At 40.7% G+C, this 16,824-nt stretch overlaps 1 protein-coding gene across 1 annotated transcript in view; it reads left to right on the forward strand.

Annotated features, from left to right (window-relative positions):
• Positions 1-1,173: 1,173 nt before the first annotated feature.
• The window catches only part of HPS3 (HPS3 biogenesis of lysosomal organelles complex 2 subunit 1), a 45,137-nt gene continuing 29,486 nt past the window's right edge, over positions 1,174-16,824 (forward strand). Inside the window, 3 exon segments of the mRNA XM_032630038.1 lie at positions 1,174-1,493; positions 15,539-16,030; positions 16,582-16,753. Coding sequence (XP_032485929.1) covers positions 1,277-1,493; positions 15,539-16,030; positions 16,582-16,753 — 881 coding nt within the window. The 5' untranslated portion in view covers positions 1,174-1,276.

Here is a 16,824-nt window from a genome sequence, read left to right on the forward strand (position 1 = left end):
CTGTACTTACATATTTTTCTGGATGAATTGGAAAGAGTAGCTCCAATACCCGCTTTATCTAAATCTGCTTTTTTTTTTTTTAATTGGAATTTGCAACCAGGAGCTCCACATTGAGATGTCAGGAATAGGTACAGAATACAGATTAGAGGATAGTTTTAGGAGCACTGGAGTGAGAACCAGTGGATTTCACCCCTAGTGCATCTATCCTCTGGAGCTCGGACTAATCTTCTCAAATATTTGGAGTTCATTAGATGACATCCACAATTCTTCAGCAAATTTTTTTTTGCCAAGCATGTTCTAGGCGTTGCTCTTCCCAACTAAACAATTCTGAAATTTTCAGTACTTTTGAGCAACTCTTCAGTGTGTTTAGCCTGGAGTTGAGCTGTGTGCACTCCACTTCAGCTTTTTTTTTTTTTTTTTTTTTTTTTTTCCTGTACGCGGGCCTCTCACTGTTGTGGCCTCTCCCGTTGCGGAGCACAGGCTCCGGACGCGCAGGCTCAGCGGCCATGGCTCACGGGCCCAGCCGCTCCGCGGCATGTGGGATCTTCCCGGACCGGGGCACGAACCCGTGTCCCCTGCATCGGCAGGCGGACTCTCAACCACTGCGCCACCAGGGAAGCCCCACTTCAGCTTTTTTAAAAAAATTTTTAATATTTATTTATGTACGGTGTATTGGGTCTTAGTTGTGGCATGCATGCGGGAGCTAGTTCCCGACCAGGGATGGAACCCGGGCCCCCTGCATTGGGAGTATGGAGTCTTACCCACTGGACCACCAGGGAAGTCCCTCCACTTCGGTTTTTGCAGTCCTGTTCTCCAGAAGCTCACAGGCTGAAGCAAGTATAAAATGGTACAAGAAACTGATGATCAAGTGTTTAAATGTACTCAAGGGTCTAAACATCTCGCCTGGCCCAAATCAGTAACGTGAAAAGACGAAGGGAAGGACACAGTGACCCCTGTGCCCACCAACTCCTGGGCGCGGAGGCGTGGTCAGCCCTGAGTGGCCTGGTCCAAGGCCAAAGGACTAAGGGCCCGCGGGGCGCGGCGGCGGCCGGGCGGGGCGGGCGCGACCTTTCCTCCGGCTCCACCCTCGCCCGGTTGCGGCCTCTTTAAGAATCCGAGCAGCTAGCGGGCCTGCTGGCACTCACGTGACTCCGCTCAGCTCACTTGGTCGCGGAAGTGGTCCAGCCTCCACGTCCCGCGAGGCGGTCTCCGGGTGCCCGGCGGGGCGGGCTGGCCGGAGCGGGCACCGCCGGGCGGCCCGCAGCAGGTTGCTGAGATGGTGCAATTGTACAACCTGCACCCGTTCGGGTCGCAGGAGGTGGTGCCCTGCAAGTTGGAGCCTGAACGTTTCTGCGGCGGGGGACGCGATGCGCTGTTCGTGGCGGCCGGTTGCAAGGTGGAGGCTTTCGCAGTCGCCGGCCAGGGGCTGTGCCAGCCAAGGTGTGCCTTTTCCACGCTGGGCAGGGTGCTGCGCCTGGCCTACAGTGAGGCCGGTGAGTAGCGGTGGGGTCAGGGGGCTCCTGGGCCCCGGATTGGGGCCTCCTTCCTAGAGGGCCGAGCGACGCCTATAGCTCTGGATGGGGAAGTACTTTGTGCTTGCCGGACGGTCTTGCCGGGTCTGGCGGCTGATGGAAGTTGTGCGCTGTGCGGCTGTCCTGGCAACCACAGGTTAGAGCCCGCCTTTGGTGGGCGGGGGACGCTGATTGTTCCTGCTTTTCTGGCGTCCTCGCCGGGAAGTACCTTGGTTGGGTGGCTGGATTCCACTCAACCCAGACACTTCAAACCAAATAAACTTCTTTTCGTATAGAAAACAAGTACACACAAAAGTAGGGAGAATAGTATCCTGAACCCCCAGTTACTCCCATCTTCAACAGTTATGCCAACTCATGGCCAGTCCTTTATCTACTTCTTGTCGATTTTTGAAAGCTCACATTACATGCTGATTTTTAAATCTGTATAAATAGAGCTCAGGTCTTAGACCCCTTTTTCCCCAAACAGGGTAACAGCATCCACTACTATTTTTCCATCAGAAACGCGAAGCAGTGCCAAGGGGGTACTGTGTGGGTGTATCCCTATTTTAGAAAAATCCAACATTTAAAAACAGGTACTTAAGATTACAGAAAAATTCACAATAGGATTCTTTTAACTGCCTGATAATACACTTAAAATTTGAATCCTGCTTTTCAAGAGGGGTGTAAAGGTGTAAATTGCAGTATTTAGGGTGGAAAAGCCTTTGGCTGAGGTACTTTACTAATAAAGTGGAGAGCACGAACCTGGAGGATTGGAGATCTCTGCCTAATCGCTACTCTGTCTGCAACTGATTAGGTGTGAGTTTATAGAAACTTTTGGGTCTCAGTTTCTGTTTAAAAAAAAAAAAGAAGTAATTTGAATGCTAGATCAGTGATTTCCAGACATTGGAATTTTGTGGATCAGCAAAGAATTGTGGGGCTACCATACACAGTATCTGACTGTTCATTTTGTCAAGTAAAGATATATATTTAAAAAAATGAAAAGCCCTACTGTTTACCGTCATCGTTATTTATACTGATAATAGGAGAAACACTTAGCTCCAAACATGGGATGTCTTTCTTTATGGGCAACTTACTATACTGTTATTACTTTTTCTTTTTGATTAGTGAAGACGTAATAGGGGCCCGCAGGCCCACAGACCAGTTTGAAAACCACTTATTAGATCTGTAAGTTCTCTTTCAGCAGAAGATTCTGATTTTGGTATGTTTTATGATATTACTCTCCTAATCATTTCACAATATTAGTAGTTTTCCCCATCCCACCTCCTTTTTAGACCTAGGAGTTCTCACCTTCAAGAGCTCTGCTGAGTGGCAAACTCACCAGTTTCAACATTAGTATGTGTGTGTCTGCTGGTGAGGGTGAGACAGACAAACAGACACTGTTTACATGACTTGTACCATTTGTCTTCCAAATGGGCATTTAATCTACAATTGGAAGTGGCAGGCGTTATGTAAACCTCTAGCTTTCTTGCCTGTCAGTAGTGGTGATTCTGGGGAATCCTTTGATGCCGCTACTTGTGTATAAAACACCCGATTCCTGAACCACAGCCTTAGAGAAACTGTGTTTCCTGGGGTGTGGCCCAGCATTGGGTGAGTCTGGTGTTTAGTCAGGATTGAGAATCACTGACCTAGAGCCTTACTGGCTGCTGTAGGCGTTGAGTAGTATGGTACTGAAGCCTTGAAAAACAAAGATATTTTTGTAATTCAGTTGGCTGTCTTAAGAAACTTCAGGAGTCCTGTGGTATGGCATTAGCATGAGTCAGATAGCTCAAGGGTAACTTTCAGCTTGAACGCAATGCCTGGGTACAGCTTCTATCAATCCACAGGTAGCAGACTCCTAGCTATGTTGATATCCAGATAACTCGTCTTACACTTTCCAGCTTTTTCTTTTTTGTCTCTGTCCTTCCACTCACAGTAACATGGACATGGGGATTCCTGCTCTAAGCCCAGGGTCTCCTCCACCCCCCCACCCTGTCAAAAACAAAGTGAATCTTAGATCAGGGATTTATATTTACTGTAAATGCTTTGCAGGTCTCTTATCCAAACAGAAAACATTTTCAAGTTTTTGTGTTTTTTTTTTCCATTTCTAATTAGCAGGATGCCAGTTTCCTTTCATAAAGTTTGGGGGTATTAGAATGTAGGTCAAAATTTTGAAGAATGGGCCCTAAATATCATCATCAGTAATGGAAATTTAATATAGGTTTTGTGTGTGAAGGGAGGAAGAGGAGATGTGAGAACTCGCTCTTGAGGGAGAAAGACCTGGTGGCCAGGGTTGAGTGCTGTGTGGGGAGCTCTGGTGCTGGACACTTGCTTATGGGGTGTCTGGAGGTGGTGAGGCAGAGAGGACAAGACCTTGTGACCCTCATTGCCTGTCCTTTAGCACAAGTACATGAAAGAGCCCTAGAATGTCTATTATCTTCCCCCAAGCCCTACCCTCCCTCAACTTTTTTAAAATCATAAAACATATTTTCATACATTGTATGTTATTTCTGCCTTCTGATATCCATTTTGTCATAGGAGTGCAGCCTTTTCCTTAATCTGGTATTAGTGTTAACCAGGTTTATGATCTTGTGCACAAAAGGAAAAGTTTACTCATTTTTTAAAAAAATCAATGACTCTCAGCTTAAGGATAAATATAAGAATGATTTTTTAATTTACTTAATGAAGACAGGCTGTTGTAAAATAAGTAAAATAAGGCCCTGGGCACATAATACCTTAAAAAGTTTAATTCCTTTCTCTTATAAAGGGCTGTAACCTCCACAGAATCCTCTAGACTTATATCTCCTTTGGAACATTTTGAGAGACAGCGTGGAATGAACATTGGCTTTTGAGCTAACCAGATCAAGGTTTAAACCCCAATGCCATCCGTTTGTTGTCTGTGTTGCCTTAGGCAGGTTACTCAGCTTCTCTGAGTCTCAGATTCCTGATTTATAAAATGGAGAAGGATAGAATGTCTTGAAGAGTTGTGAGGATTAACTGAGAGAACTCTAAAGCTCTGTTCAAAAGGCTTACCAGGTAGACACAGCAAGTTCTAGTTCATCATTTGTAAGACAAGTTATTAATTTGAAAACATATTAATACAAGACAGCATAGGCACTATCTATAGTTTGCAAATTATATATAAAACAGTTGATATATAGACTTTCCCAATTAAATAAGCATATATTTATAGACATACGATAAAAAGCTTTTATTATAACTAAACATTCTTAGTTTTAAAATTCATTTAGTAACTTGAATATGACACCAAAGCACTGACAAAAGAAAAAAATAGAAAAATTGGATGTCATCAAAATTAAAAAGTTTTGTGCATCAAAGGACACTATCAACAGATTGAAAAGGAAATCCCCAGAATGGGAGAAAATATTTGCAAAGCATATACCCGATAAGGGATTAATATTCAGAATATATAAAGAACTCCTATGACTCAACAACAGAACAACCCAATTCAAAAGTGGGCCAAGGATTTGAATAGACATTTCTCCAAGTGGCCAACCAGCACATGAAAAGATGCTCAGCATCACTAATCATCATGGAAATGCAAATCAAAACCACAGTGAGATACCACTTCGTACCCATTAGGTTGGCCATTATCAAAACAAATAGAAAATAACAAGTGTTGATGAGAATGTGGAGAAATTGGAACCCTTGTACATTGGTGGTAGGAGTGGAAAGTGATAGAGCTGCTGTAGAAAACAGTATGATGTCTCCTCAAAAAATTTATAGAATTACCATATGATCCAGCAGTTTCACTTCTGGGTATGTACACAGAATAATTGAAAGCAGGGACTTGTGCAGATATTTGTACACCAGTGTTCATAGCATTTTTCACTAGAGCCAAGAGGTGGAAGCAGCCCAAATGTTCATTGACAGGTAAGTAAAATGTACAATATCCATACAGCCTTAAAAATGGATGAAACTCAGACACAAGCTACACCACAAATGAACCCTGAAGACATTTTGCTAAGTGAAACAAGCCTGACACAAAAAGACAAATATTGTGTTATTCAATTTATGAATTCAGAGAGACAGAGTGGAATGCTGGTTGTCAGTGTCTGTGTACTCAGGCACTACTTCTGATTTATTGCGGTGTTCAGTCCTAGTTTTCAGCTTTATTCTTTTTTTTTTAAACATTTATTTATTTATTTATTTTTGGCTGTGTTGGGTCTTCGTTTCTATGCGAGGGCTTTCGCTAGTTGCAGCGAGCAGGGCCCACTCTTCATCGCGGTGCGCGGCCCTCTCACTGTCGCGGCCTCTCGTTGTGGAGCGCAGGCTCCAGACGCGCAGGCTCAGTAGTTGTGGCTCACGGGCCCAGTTGCCCCGCGGCATGTGGGATCTTCCCGGACCAGGGCTCGAACCCGTGTCCCCTGCATTGGCAGGCGGATTCTTAACCACTGCGCCACCAGGGAAGCCCTATTTTTTTTTTTTTTTAACATCTTTATTGGATTATCATTGCTTTACAATGCTGTGTTAGTTTCTGCTGTATAACAAAGTGGATCAGCTATATGCATACATATAACCCTTTTGCATCTCCCTCCCACCCTCACGATCCCACCACTCTAAGTGGTCACAAAGCACCTAGCTAATCTCCCTGTGCTATGCAGCTGCTTCCCACTAGCTATCTGTTTTACATTTGGTAGTGTATATATGTCCATGCTACTCTCTCACTTCGTCCCAGCTTACCCTTCCCCCTCCCCATGTCCTCAAGTCCATTCTCTACCTCTGCGCCTTTATTCCTGTCCTGCCCCTAGGTTCATCAGAACCATTTTTTTAATATTCCATATATATGTGTTAGCAAATGGCATTTGTTTTTCTCTTTCTGACTTACTTCACTCTATATGACAGACTCTAGATCCATCCACCTCACTACAAATAACTCAATTTTGTTTCTTTTTATGGCTGAATAATATTCCATTGTATATATGTGCCACATCTTCTTTATCCATTCATCTGTTGATGGACACTTAGGTTGCTTCCATGTCCTGGCTATTGTATATAGTGCTGCAGTGAACACTGTGGTACGTGACTTTTTTTTTTTTTGCGGTACGTGGGCCTCTCACTGTTGTGGCCTCTCCCGTTGCGGAGCACAGGCTCCGGATGCGCAGGCTCAGCGGCCATGGCTCACGGGCCCAGCCACCCTGCGGCATGTGGGATCTTCCCGGACCGGGGCACAAACCCGTGTCCCCTGCATCGGCACGTGGACTCTCAACCACTGCGCCACCAGGGAAGCCCCTGTGACTCTTTTTGAGTTATGGTTTTCTCAGGGTATATGCCCAGTAGTGGGATTGCTGGTTGTATGGTAGTTCTATTTTTAGTTTTTTAAGGAACCTCCATACTATTTTCCATAGTGGCTGAATCAATTTACTTTCCCACCAACAGTGCAAGAGGGTTCCCTTTTCTCCACACCCTCTCCAGCATTTATTGTTTGTAGATTTCTTGGTGATGGCCATTCTAACTGGTGTGCGGTGATACCTCATTGTAGTTTTGTTTTTTATATAAATTTATTTATTTTATTTATTTATGTTTGGCTGCAGTGGGTCTTCCTTGCTGTGCGTGGACTTTTTCTAGTTGCTGCGAGCAGGGGCTACTCTACTTTACGGTGGCTTCTCTTGTTGTGGCGCACAGGCTCTAGGCATGCGGGCTCAGTAGTTGTGGCTCACCGGCTCCAGAGCATAGGCTCAGTAGTTGTGGCTCATGGGCTTAGCTGCTCTGCGGCATGTAGGATCTTCCTGGGCCAGGGATTGAACCCATGTACCCTGCATTGGCAGGCAGATTCTTAACCACTGCACCACCAGGGAAGTCCCCCCTCATTGTAGTTTTGATTTGCATTTCTCTAATGATTAGTGATGTTAAGCATCCTTTCATGTGTTTGTTGGCAATCTGTATATCTTCTTTGGAGAAATGTCTATTTAGGTCTTCTGCCCATTTTTGGATTGGGTTGTTTGTTTTTTTGATATTGAGCTGCATGAGCTGCTTGTATATTTTGGAGATTAATCCTTTGTCAGTTGCTTCCTTTGCAAAGATTTTCTCCCATTCTGAGGGTTGTCTTTTCATCTTATTTATGGTTTCCTTTGTTGTGCAAAAGCTTTTAAGTTTCATTAGTCCTAATTGTTTATTTTTGTTTTTATTTCCATTTCTCTAGGAGGGGGTCAAAAAAGGATTTTGCTGTGATTTATGTCATAGAGTGTTCTGCCTATGTTTTCCTCTAAGAGTTTTATAGTGTCTGGCCTTACGTTTAGGTCTCTAATCCATTTTGAGTTTATTTTTGTATATGGTGTTAGAGAGTGTTCTAATTTCATGCTTTTCCATGTAAGTGTCCAGTTTTCCCAGCACCACTTACTGAAGAGGCTGTCTTTTCTCCATTGTATACTCTTGCCTCCTTTATCAAAGATAAGGTGACCATATGTGCATGGGTTTATCTCTGAGCTTTCTACCCTGTTCCATTGATCTATATTTCTGTTTTTGTGCCAGTACCATATTGTCTTGATTACTGTAGCTTTGTAGTATAATCTGAAGTCAGGGAGCCTGATTGCTCCAGCTCCGCTTTTCTCTCTTTAGATTGCTTTGGCTATTCGGGGTCTTTTGTGTTTCCATACAAATTGTGAAATTTTTTGCCTAGTTCTGTGAAAAATTCCATTGGTAGTTTGATAGGGATTGCACTGAATCTGTAGATTGATTGGGTAGTATAGTCATTTTCACAATGTTCATTCTTCCAATCCAAGAACACAGTATATCTCTCCATTTGTTTGTATCATCTTTAATTTCCTTCATCAGTGTCTTATAGTTTTCTCCATACAGGTGTTTTGTCTCCTTAGGTAGGTTTATTCCTAGGTATTTTATTCTTTTTGTTGCAGTGGTAAATGGGAGTGTTTCCTTAATTTGTCTTTCAGATTTTTCATCATTAGTGTATCAGAATGCAAGAGATTTCTGTGCATTAATTTTGTATCCTGCTACTCTACCAAATTAATTGATTAGCTCTAGCAGTTTTCTGGTAGCATCTTTAGGATTCTCTGTGTATAGTATCACATCACCTACAAATAGTGACACTTTTACTTCTTCTTTTCTGATTTGAATTCCTTTTTTTTTCTTTTTCTTCTTGGATTGCTGTGGCTAAAACTTCCAAAACTATGTTGAATAATAGCGGTGAGAGTGGGCAACCTTGTCTTCTTCCTGATCTTGGAAGAAATGGTTTCAGTTTTTCACCATTGAGAATTATGTTGGATCATCATTTGTCATAAATGTCCTTTAGTATTTTGAGGTAGGTTCCCTCTGTGCCCCCTTTCTGAAGAGTTTTTGTCATAAATGGGTGCTGAATTTTGTCTAAAGCTTTTTCTGCATCTATTGAGATTATCATATGGTTTTTATCTTTCAATTTGTTAATATGGTGTATCACATTGATTGATTTGTGTATATTGAAGAATCTCTTGCATTCCTGGGATAAACCCCACTTGATCATGGTGTATGATCCTTTTAATGTGCTGTTGGATTCCGTTTCCTAGTATTTTGTTGAGGATTTTTGCATCTATATTCATCAGTGATATTGGGTAGTTTTCTTTTTTTGTGACATCTCTGTCTGGTTTTCGTATCAGGATGATGGTGGCCTCATAAAATGAGTTTGGGAGTGTTCTTCCCTCTGCTATATTTTGGAAGAGTTTGAGAAGGATAGGTGTTAGCTCTTCTCTAAATGTTTGATAGAATTCGCCTGTGAAGCCATCTGGTCCTGGGCTTTTGTGTGTTGGAAGATTTTTAATCACAGTTTCAATTTCAGTGCTTGTGATTGGTCCATTTATATTTTCTATTTCTTCCTGGTTCAGTCTCAGAAGGTTGTACTTTTCCAAGAATTTGTCCATTTCTTCCAGGTTGCACATTTTATTGGTATATAGTTGCTTGTTGTCAACTGTCATGATCCCTTGTATTTCTGCAGTGTCAGTTGTTACTTCTCCATTTTCATTTGTAATTTTGTTGATTTGAGTCTTCTCCCTTTTTTTCTTGATGAGTCTGGCTAATGGTTTATCAATTTTGTTTATCTTCTCAAAGAACCAACTTTTAGTTTTATTGATCTTTGCTATTGTTGTCTTCATTTCTTTTTCATTTATTTCTGATCTGATCTTTATGATTTCTTTCCTTCTGCTACCTTTGGAGTTTTTTTGTTCTTCTTTCTCTAATTGCTTTAGGTGTAAGGTTAGGTTGTTGATTTGAGATTTTTCTTGTTTCTTGAGGTAGGATTGTATTGCTATAAACTTCCCTCTTAGAACTGCGTTTGCTGCCTCCCATTGGTTTTGGGTCATCGTGTTTTCATTGTTATTTGTTTCTCGGTATTTTTTGATTTCCTCTTTGATTTCTTCAGTGATCTCTTGGTTATTTAGTAGCGTATTGTTCAGCCTCCATGTATTTGTATTTTTTACAGATTTTTTCCTGTAATTAATATCTAGTCTCTTAGCGTTGTGGTCAGAAAAGATACTTGATATGATTTCAATTTTCTTAAATTTACCAAGGCTTCATTTGTGATCCACGATATGGTCTATACTGGAGAATTTTCCATGAACCCTTGAGAAGAAAGTGTATTCTGTTGCTTTTGGATGGATGTTCTATAAATATCAGTTAAGTCCATCTTTTTTAATGTATCATTTAAAGCTTGTGTTTCCTTATTTATTTTCATTTTGGATGATCTGTCCATTGGTGAAAGTGGGGTGTTAAAGTCCCGTACTATTATTGTGTTACGTTGATTTCCCCTCTTATGGCTGTTAACATTTGCCTTATGTATTGAGGTGCTCCTATTGTGGGTGCAAAAATATTTACCATTGTTATATCTTCTTCTTGGATTGATCCCTTGATCATTATGTAGTGTCCTTCTTTGTCTCTTGTAATTTATTACAAGACTTTATTTTAAAGTCTGTTTTGTCTGATATGAGAATTGCTACTCCAGCCTTCTTCTGATTTCCATTTGCATGGAATATCTTTTTCCATCCCCTCACTTTCAGTCTGTATGTGTCCCTAGGTCTGAAGTGGGTCTCTTGCAGACAGCATATATATGGGTCTTGTTTTTGTATCCATTCAGCCGTCTATGTCTTTTGGTTGTAGCATTTAATCCATTTGCATTTAAGGTAATTATCGATATGTTTGTTCCTATTACCACTTTCTTAATTATTTTGGGTTTGTTTTTGTAGGTCTTTTCTGCCTAGTGAAGTTCCTTTAGCATTTGTTGTGAAGCTGGTTTGGTGGCACTGAATTCTCTTAGCTTTTGCTTGTCTGTAGAGGTTTTAATTTCCCCATGGAATCTGAATGAGATCCTTGCTGGGTAGAGTAATCTTAGTTGTAGGTTTTTTTCCTTTCATCACTTTAAGTATATCCTGCCGTTCCCTCTGGCTTGCAGAGTTTCTGCTGAAAGATCAGCTGTTAACCTTATGGGGATTCCCTTGTATGTTATTTGTTGTTTTTCCCTTGCTGCTTTTAATATTTTTTCTTTGTATTTAATTTTTGATACTTTGATTAGTATGTGTCTCGGCGTGTTTCTCTTTGGGTTTATCCTGTATGGGACTCTCTGTGCTTCCTGGACTTGATTGACTATTTCCTTTCCCATGTTAGGGAAGTTTTCAACTATAAGCTCTTCAAATATTTTCTCAGTCCCTTACTTTTTCTATTCCTCTTCTGGGACCCCTGTAATTGAATGTTGCTGTGTTTAATGTTGTCCTAGAGGTCTCTGAGACTGTCCTCAATTCTTTTCATTATTTTTTCTTTATTCTGCTCCCTGTCAGTTATTTCCACTATTTTATCTTCCAGCTCACTTATCCATTCTTCTGCCTCAGTTATTCTGCTATTGATTCCTTTTAGAGTATTTTTAATTTCAGTTATTGTGTTGTTCATCACTGTTTATTTGCTCTTTAGTTCTTCTAGATCCTTGTTAAATGTTTCTTCTGTTTTCTCCATTCTGCTTTTGAGATTTTGGATCATCTTTACTATCACTACTGTGAATTCTTTTTCAGGTAGGTTGCCTATTTCATCTTCATTTATTTGGTCTTATAGGTTTTTACCTTGCTCTTTCGTCTGTAACGTATTTTTTTGTCATTTCATTTTTTTTTTTTTTTGGATGGGTGGGGCTGTATTCCTGTCTTATTGGTAGTGTGGCCTGAGGCGTCCAGCACTGGAGTTTGCAGGGAGTTGGACAGAGCCGGGTCTTGGTGCTGAGATTAGGACCTCTGGGAGGCCTCACTCTGGTTGATATTCCCTGGGGTCTGAGGTTTTCTTTTAGCCCAGCGTTTCGGACTCAGAGCTCCCACCACAGGAGCTTGGGCCCAACCTCAGGTCTGGGAACCAAATCCCACAAGCTTTGTGTTGTGGCAAAAAAAAAAAGGAAAAGAAAAGAAAAAAAGATCAGTACAATATCAAAGAATAAAAAAAAAAATTAGAAAGATAAATAGATTAGGAAAAATAAAAATATAATTGATTTAACTGCAACAAGGTAAAATAAAACTGCAACAGAGAAAAGAAAAAAAAGGCGGGGGGGGGGGAAACAAGCCAAAAGGAGAGATCAATAACAAAGTATAAAGAATAAAATAAAATTAGAAAAATAAAAGATTTATTAGGAAAAATAAAAATATAAATGAATCAACAATAATGAATCAGCAAGGTAAAACAGAACCCCAATGTAAAAGAGGAAAGAAGAAAAAAACGTCTTGGCTGTGGGGGCAGAGTTTAGGCAGGGGTGGAATTTAGGCAAGGGTGGGGTTTAGGGTGGGGTGGGACCTAGGCCAGTGGGGCGGTGACATTTTAATATGGGGCGGTGCCTAGGCTTAGGACCCGGTCGCTGGTGGTTCCTCCTGTCCCCTTAGGTGTCCGTGATCCCCCACCAGTGCCTGGTAGGTGCTTTGGTCACGCAGAGATGAAAATTCCTCGTCCTCCTAGTCCGCCATCTTGACTCCACCCCCTCACTTTTATTTTTTATTTATTAATTTATTTATTTTTGCGGTACGTGGGCCTGTCACTGTTGTGGCCTCTCCCGTTGTGGAGCGCAGGCTCCGGACGCACAGGCTCAGCGGCCATGGCTCACAGGCCCAGCCGCTCCGCGGCATGTGGGATCTTCCCGGATCAGGGCACGAACCCGTGTCCCCTGCATCGGCAGGCGGACTGTCAACCACTGCGCCACCAGGGAAGCCCCTCACTTTTATTATTAATGCACTTAGTTTTGCTTTCAATTTTATGTACCTTAGTTCTGAGTTAGATCTGCAGATGTGTACAAATAGTTCATATTTATGTATTGCACATAATCATGCTGTTCAGCATTGGTGCTATACTGTATTATGTAAGTAATAAAAACCATGTACAGAGGGTAGGAATGGGGAGTTATTGTTTAATGGATTCAGAGTTTTGAGGAAGATGAAAAAGTTTTGGAGGTGGTGGTAATGGCTGTATAACAGTGTGAATGTACTTAATGTCGTTGAGCTGTACACTTAAAAATGGTGAAAATGGTAAGTTTTACGTGTATTTTACCACAATAAAAATTTTTGTTTGATGTATTTGCTGAGGGAATTCAAGGAAGATGGAGGCCACAAGGCATCTTTTGCCCCCAACTCCATCAGACTGCTTCTCTGGAACAGAGTGAGCAAATGTATGGGGCCTGCAGGGTATATTTAGGCATTCCACCAAGATCTCTGGGGAGAGAACAGGTACAGGCTCCACCTCTGTGGCATCAAAGGAACCAGCACAGGAGAAAGTTTGCTTCTGTTGAAGGCTGGTTCATTCTGGAGGAGGAGGGGCTTGGCCAGCCCACTTGGTGTCTGCAGAAAGCGGCTGCCCCCGCTTGCTTGCTGCATCTGTATATGGGAAGTTCGTGTGCTAACAGCAGCATTTCAGTTTCAATTCATTGGAAAAGGGCTTGTTTACCTAATAATGTTTAGCATATAGTAAGTTCTCTTTTCAGAATAACACTGACTTATACCCTCTGACCCACAAAGTTCTAAAGATTAAAAATTCAAATAAGGACTTCCCTGGTGGCGCAGGGTTAAGAATCCGCCCTCCAATGCAGGGGACACGGGTTCGATCCCTGGTCCAGGAAGATCCCACATGATGTGGAGCAACCAAGCCCATGCGCCACAGCTACTGAGCCTGCGCTCTAGAGCCTGTGAGCCACAACTACTGAGCCTGCATGCCACAACTGCTGAAGCTTGCACGCCGAGAGCCCGTGCTCTGCAACAAGAGAAGCTACCGCAGTGAGAAGCCAGTGCACCGCCATGAAGAGTAGCCCCCGCTCGCTGCAACCAGAGAAAGCCCTCACGCAGCAACGAAGACCCAATGCAGCCAAAAAAAAAAAAAATTATATTAAATTTAAAAAACCACTAAAATAGAATATGTAAGTGTGTGTTTATGTAATTGGAGGACATAAGAGACTGTTTAAGCAAGTTAGGAAACACAAAAACCAAGAAGGAAAAGATACATAGCTGGTTACATATTGTAAAAGATGCCATACAAAGTTAAACCATAGCAAAGTCAAAAGTCAAACTATAGACTACCAAAAATGATTTGCTCTTCATGGCCAATGAAGGATTAATTATCACTTTCACCCAGAGAGCTGCTCTTCCTTGATAAGAAAAATCAACCTAATAAAATAGTAGATAACTTGCAGAAGAGAAATTATACATGGCTGAATAAACATAGGATAAGATGGCTGAATAAACATAGGATAAGATGAATAAACATAGGATAAGATATAAGTTCTGCTAACCTCTTCAGAGTTCCTGAATTTATACCTAATTATAAGTGGTCTGGAAAATATAAATTATAATAACCATTAGAGTCCATGTTTCCCCCATCACATGGAATCAGTTCTAGTGAAGATGTGGGGAAATAGGACTGTTTAAACAGCTCTGGTGACAGCATGAACCTCTATTACATAATTGTGATTGTAATCCGGCAATATGTGTTATTTAAAATGTACCTGCCCTTTGACCTGATAGTCTTACTTTTGAGAATCTATGCTGTTGAAACTTACCCCCACTAAATAAATATATAGGTATAGGCCTATTTATTACAGTATATAGTAGCAAAAAAACCCTGGAAATACTTGAATGTAGTATCTCAGTAGGGGAATTGTTGAATAAATTATGGCACATGTACATACAGGATATTTTGCAGATGTTGAAAAGGATGTTAGATATCCATGTATCTAACCTGGAGGGAAAGATATTTGGTAATCTTTTGGTAATACATTGGTAATTTTTTAAAGTTGCAGATTGTTAAATATATTTAGTGTGATTCCATTTTGGTAAAAACAAAAACAAAAATGACAAACTACCACTCTATGATCTAAGTTTATATGAAAGAAAGGTTTAGAAGGACACGGGTTTAGGCTGTGTGTGTTAACATTGTCTCCTCATGGATCGGACTGCCGGGGAGAAATCATTATACTTTTCATTTTGCACCTCTTTATCACTTTGACTTCTCACAACAAAGAGTAATTCCAAAATTACTTTGTAATTTAAAATAATCCAAGAAAATCAACAACTAAGGGAAAATTAACTTGGATTGAAATTTTATTTAATATGTATGGCTTTATCCTGTTTCTCAGAGTTGACATAAAGATATGACTTTTGTGGGAAGGGGAAGGGTTGTAGTATAAGTTCTGCTAACCTCTTCAGAGTTCCTGAATTTATACCTAATTTTAACATCAGACTAATACCAAATTCTTTATGTCAGGAGAACTTTGTTAGAGCTGTAGATTCAGAGCTACAATAACACTTAGAGCTGTCATAGGAATAAATCGTAGAATTTCTCTGTAAGCTTCATGAATAATTAATGGATTATCTTAAAACATTAAAATGGGGAGAAATTGTATTTCAGAATCTAAATGTCTATTAGCTTAAAATACACCTAAGATCCTGTTACTTAGAGTTTCGTTCTAGTCAATCTTTAATTCAAACATTCACATTAGATTCAGTTATAGTTCCTTTTCATGGTGCAAGGAAAGTGGTGGTTTCTAATTACAAATTCTAAGTATAATCTTATTTCTTTCTCAGGAGACTATTTGGTAGCAATTGAAGAGAAAAACAAAGCTACGTTTCTGCGTGCTTATGTGAACTGGAGAAGTAAAAGGACTGAAAACTCCCGAGTATGTATCCGAATGGTCGGACATGACGTGGAGGCACCCTTCAGTGAAACCTTCAGAGACCAGATGTCTATTGTGGAAATGCCGCTTTCTGAGGCCCCCCTGTGCATTTCCTGTTGCCCTGTGAAAGGAGACCTTCTTGTTGGCTGCACAAATAAGTTAGTTTTATTTAGTTTGAAGTATCAGATCATTAATGAAGAATTCTCAATATTGGACTTTGAACGTTCTTTAATTATCCATATAGATAATATCACCCCTGTTGAAATTTCTTTTTGTATTGGATATGTCGCTGTCATGTCAGACTTAGAGGTTTTAATCCTAAAACTGGAGTCAGACCCCAAAAATCGAGAGAGTGTTAACCACCATCCACGTAAGACCAGCAATCCACTGAAACTGTCAGAAGGTAAATAATGAATTTAGCTTACTTTCTTGTGTTGGGTGCAGAGAAAACCCTTATTTCTGGCAATCTCTGAAAGGCTCTAGTATGTATATTGCAAGCCACGTTATTTATGATGTAGTTGTTCCTAATACATGGGATTTGGATTTATCATCTGGCTGCCCATATCTTATTCTGTAGCATGTAAATGTATTTCAACATGTATTTGTCATGAGAAATAATGAAACAGCTGCTGCTGGATGAGGAGTTTCTGGACCCAGTCCTCATATTTACTAGCTGAATTGACCTCGGGTTAGGAATACCATCTCTTGAGTTTCAATTTCCTCGTGTGTAAAATGGGGATGATGATAATAGCCCATTGTACTTTATCAGTTGTGAGGGATAAATGAGCAAGTGCTGAGACTTTTCAAAATCATAGTGCTTTATAAATACGTGAGATGTGTGTGCATAAATTATTCCTATGTCTGTTTAATTGGTGGGGGGATTTGTGCAATCTAATTTGCATTGGAGGGGTACTTGGAGTTATGAAATAATTTTCTTCAATTTTATTTTTGAAGACATCAGTAATGAGACTTTGCAGCTTGAGTCAGATGATTTTGTTATCTGCCAAAAGCCCATGGAACTTCTTGGTGAAAAAAGCAAACAGTCCGGAATAGCTGTTACACTGGAGTCAACAGGGTTAGCTGATGAAAAAATAAAATATTTCCACGTTCAGCACCTGCTCTATAGGTACTAGAAAGCTTTTTATTCACCAGCATTTAATATATATTTACCTACTTAAAGTACATGGAAATTAGATC

The sequence above is a fragment of the Phocoena sinus genome, chromosome 4, assembly GCF_008692025.1.
Source record: "Phocoena sinus isolate mPhoSin1 chromosome 4, mPhoSin1.pri, whole genome shotgun sequence".
NCBI lineage: Eukaryota > Metazoa > Chordata > Mammalia > Artiodactyla > Phocoenidae > Phocoena > Phocoena sinus.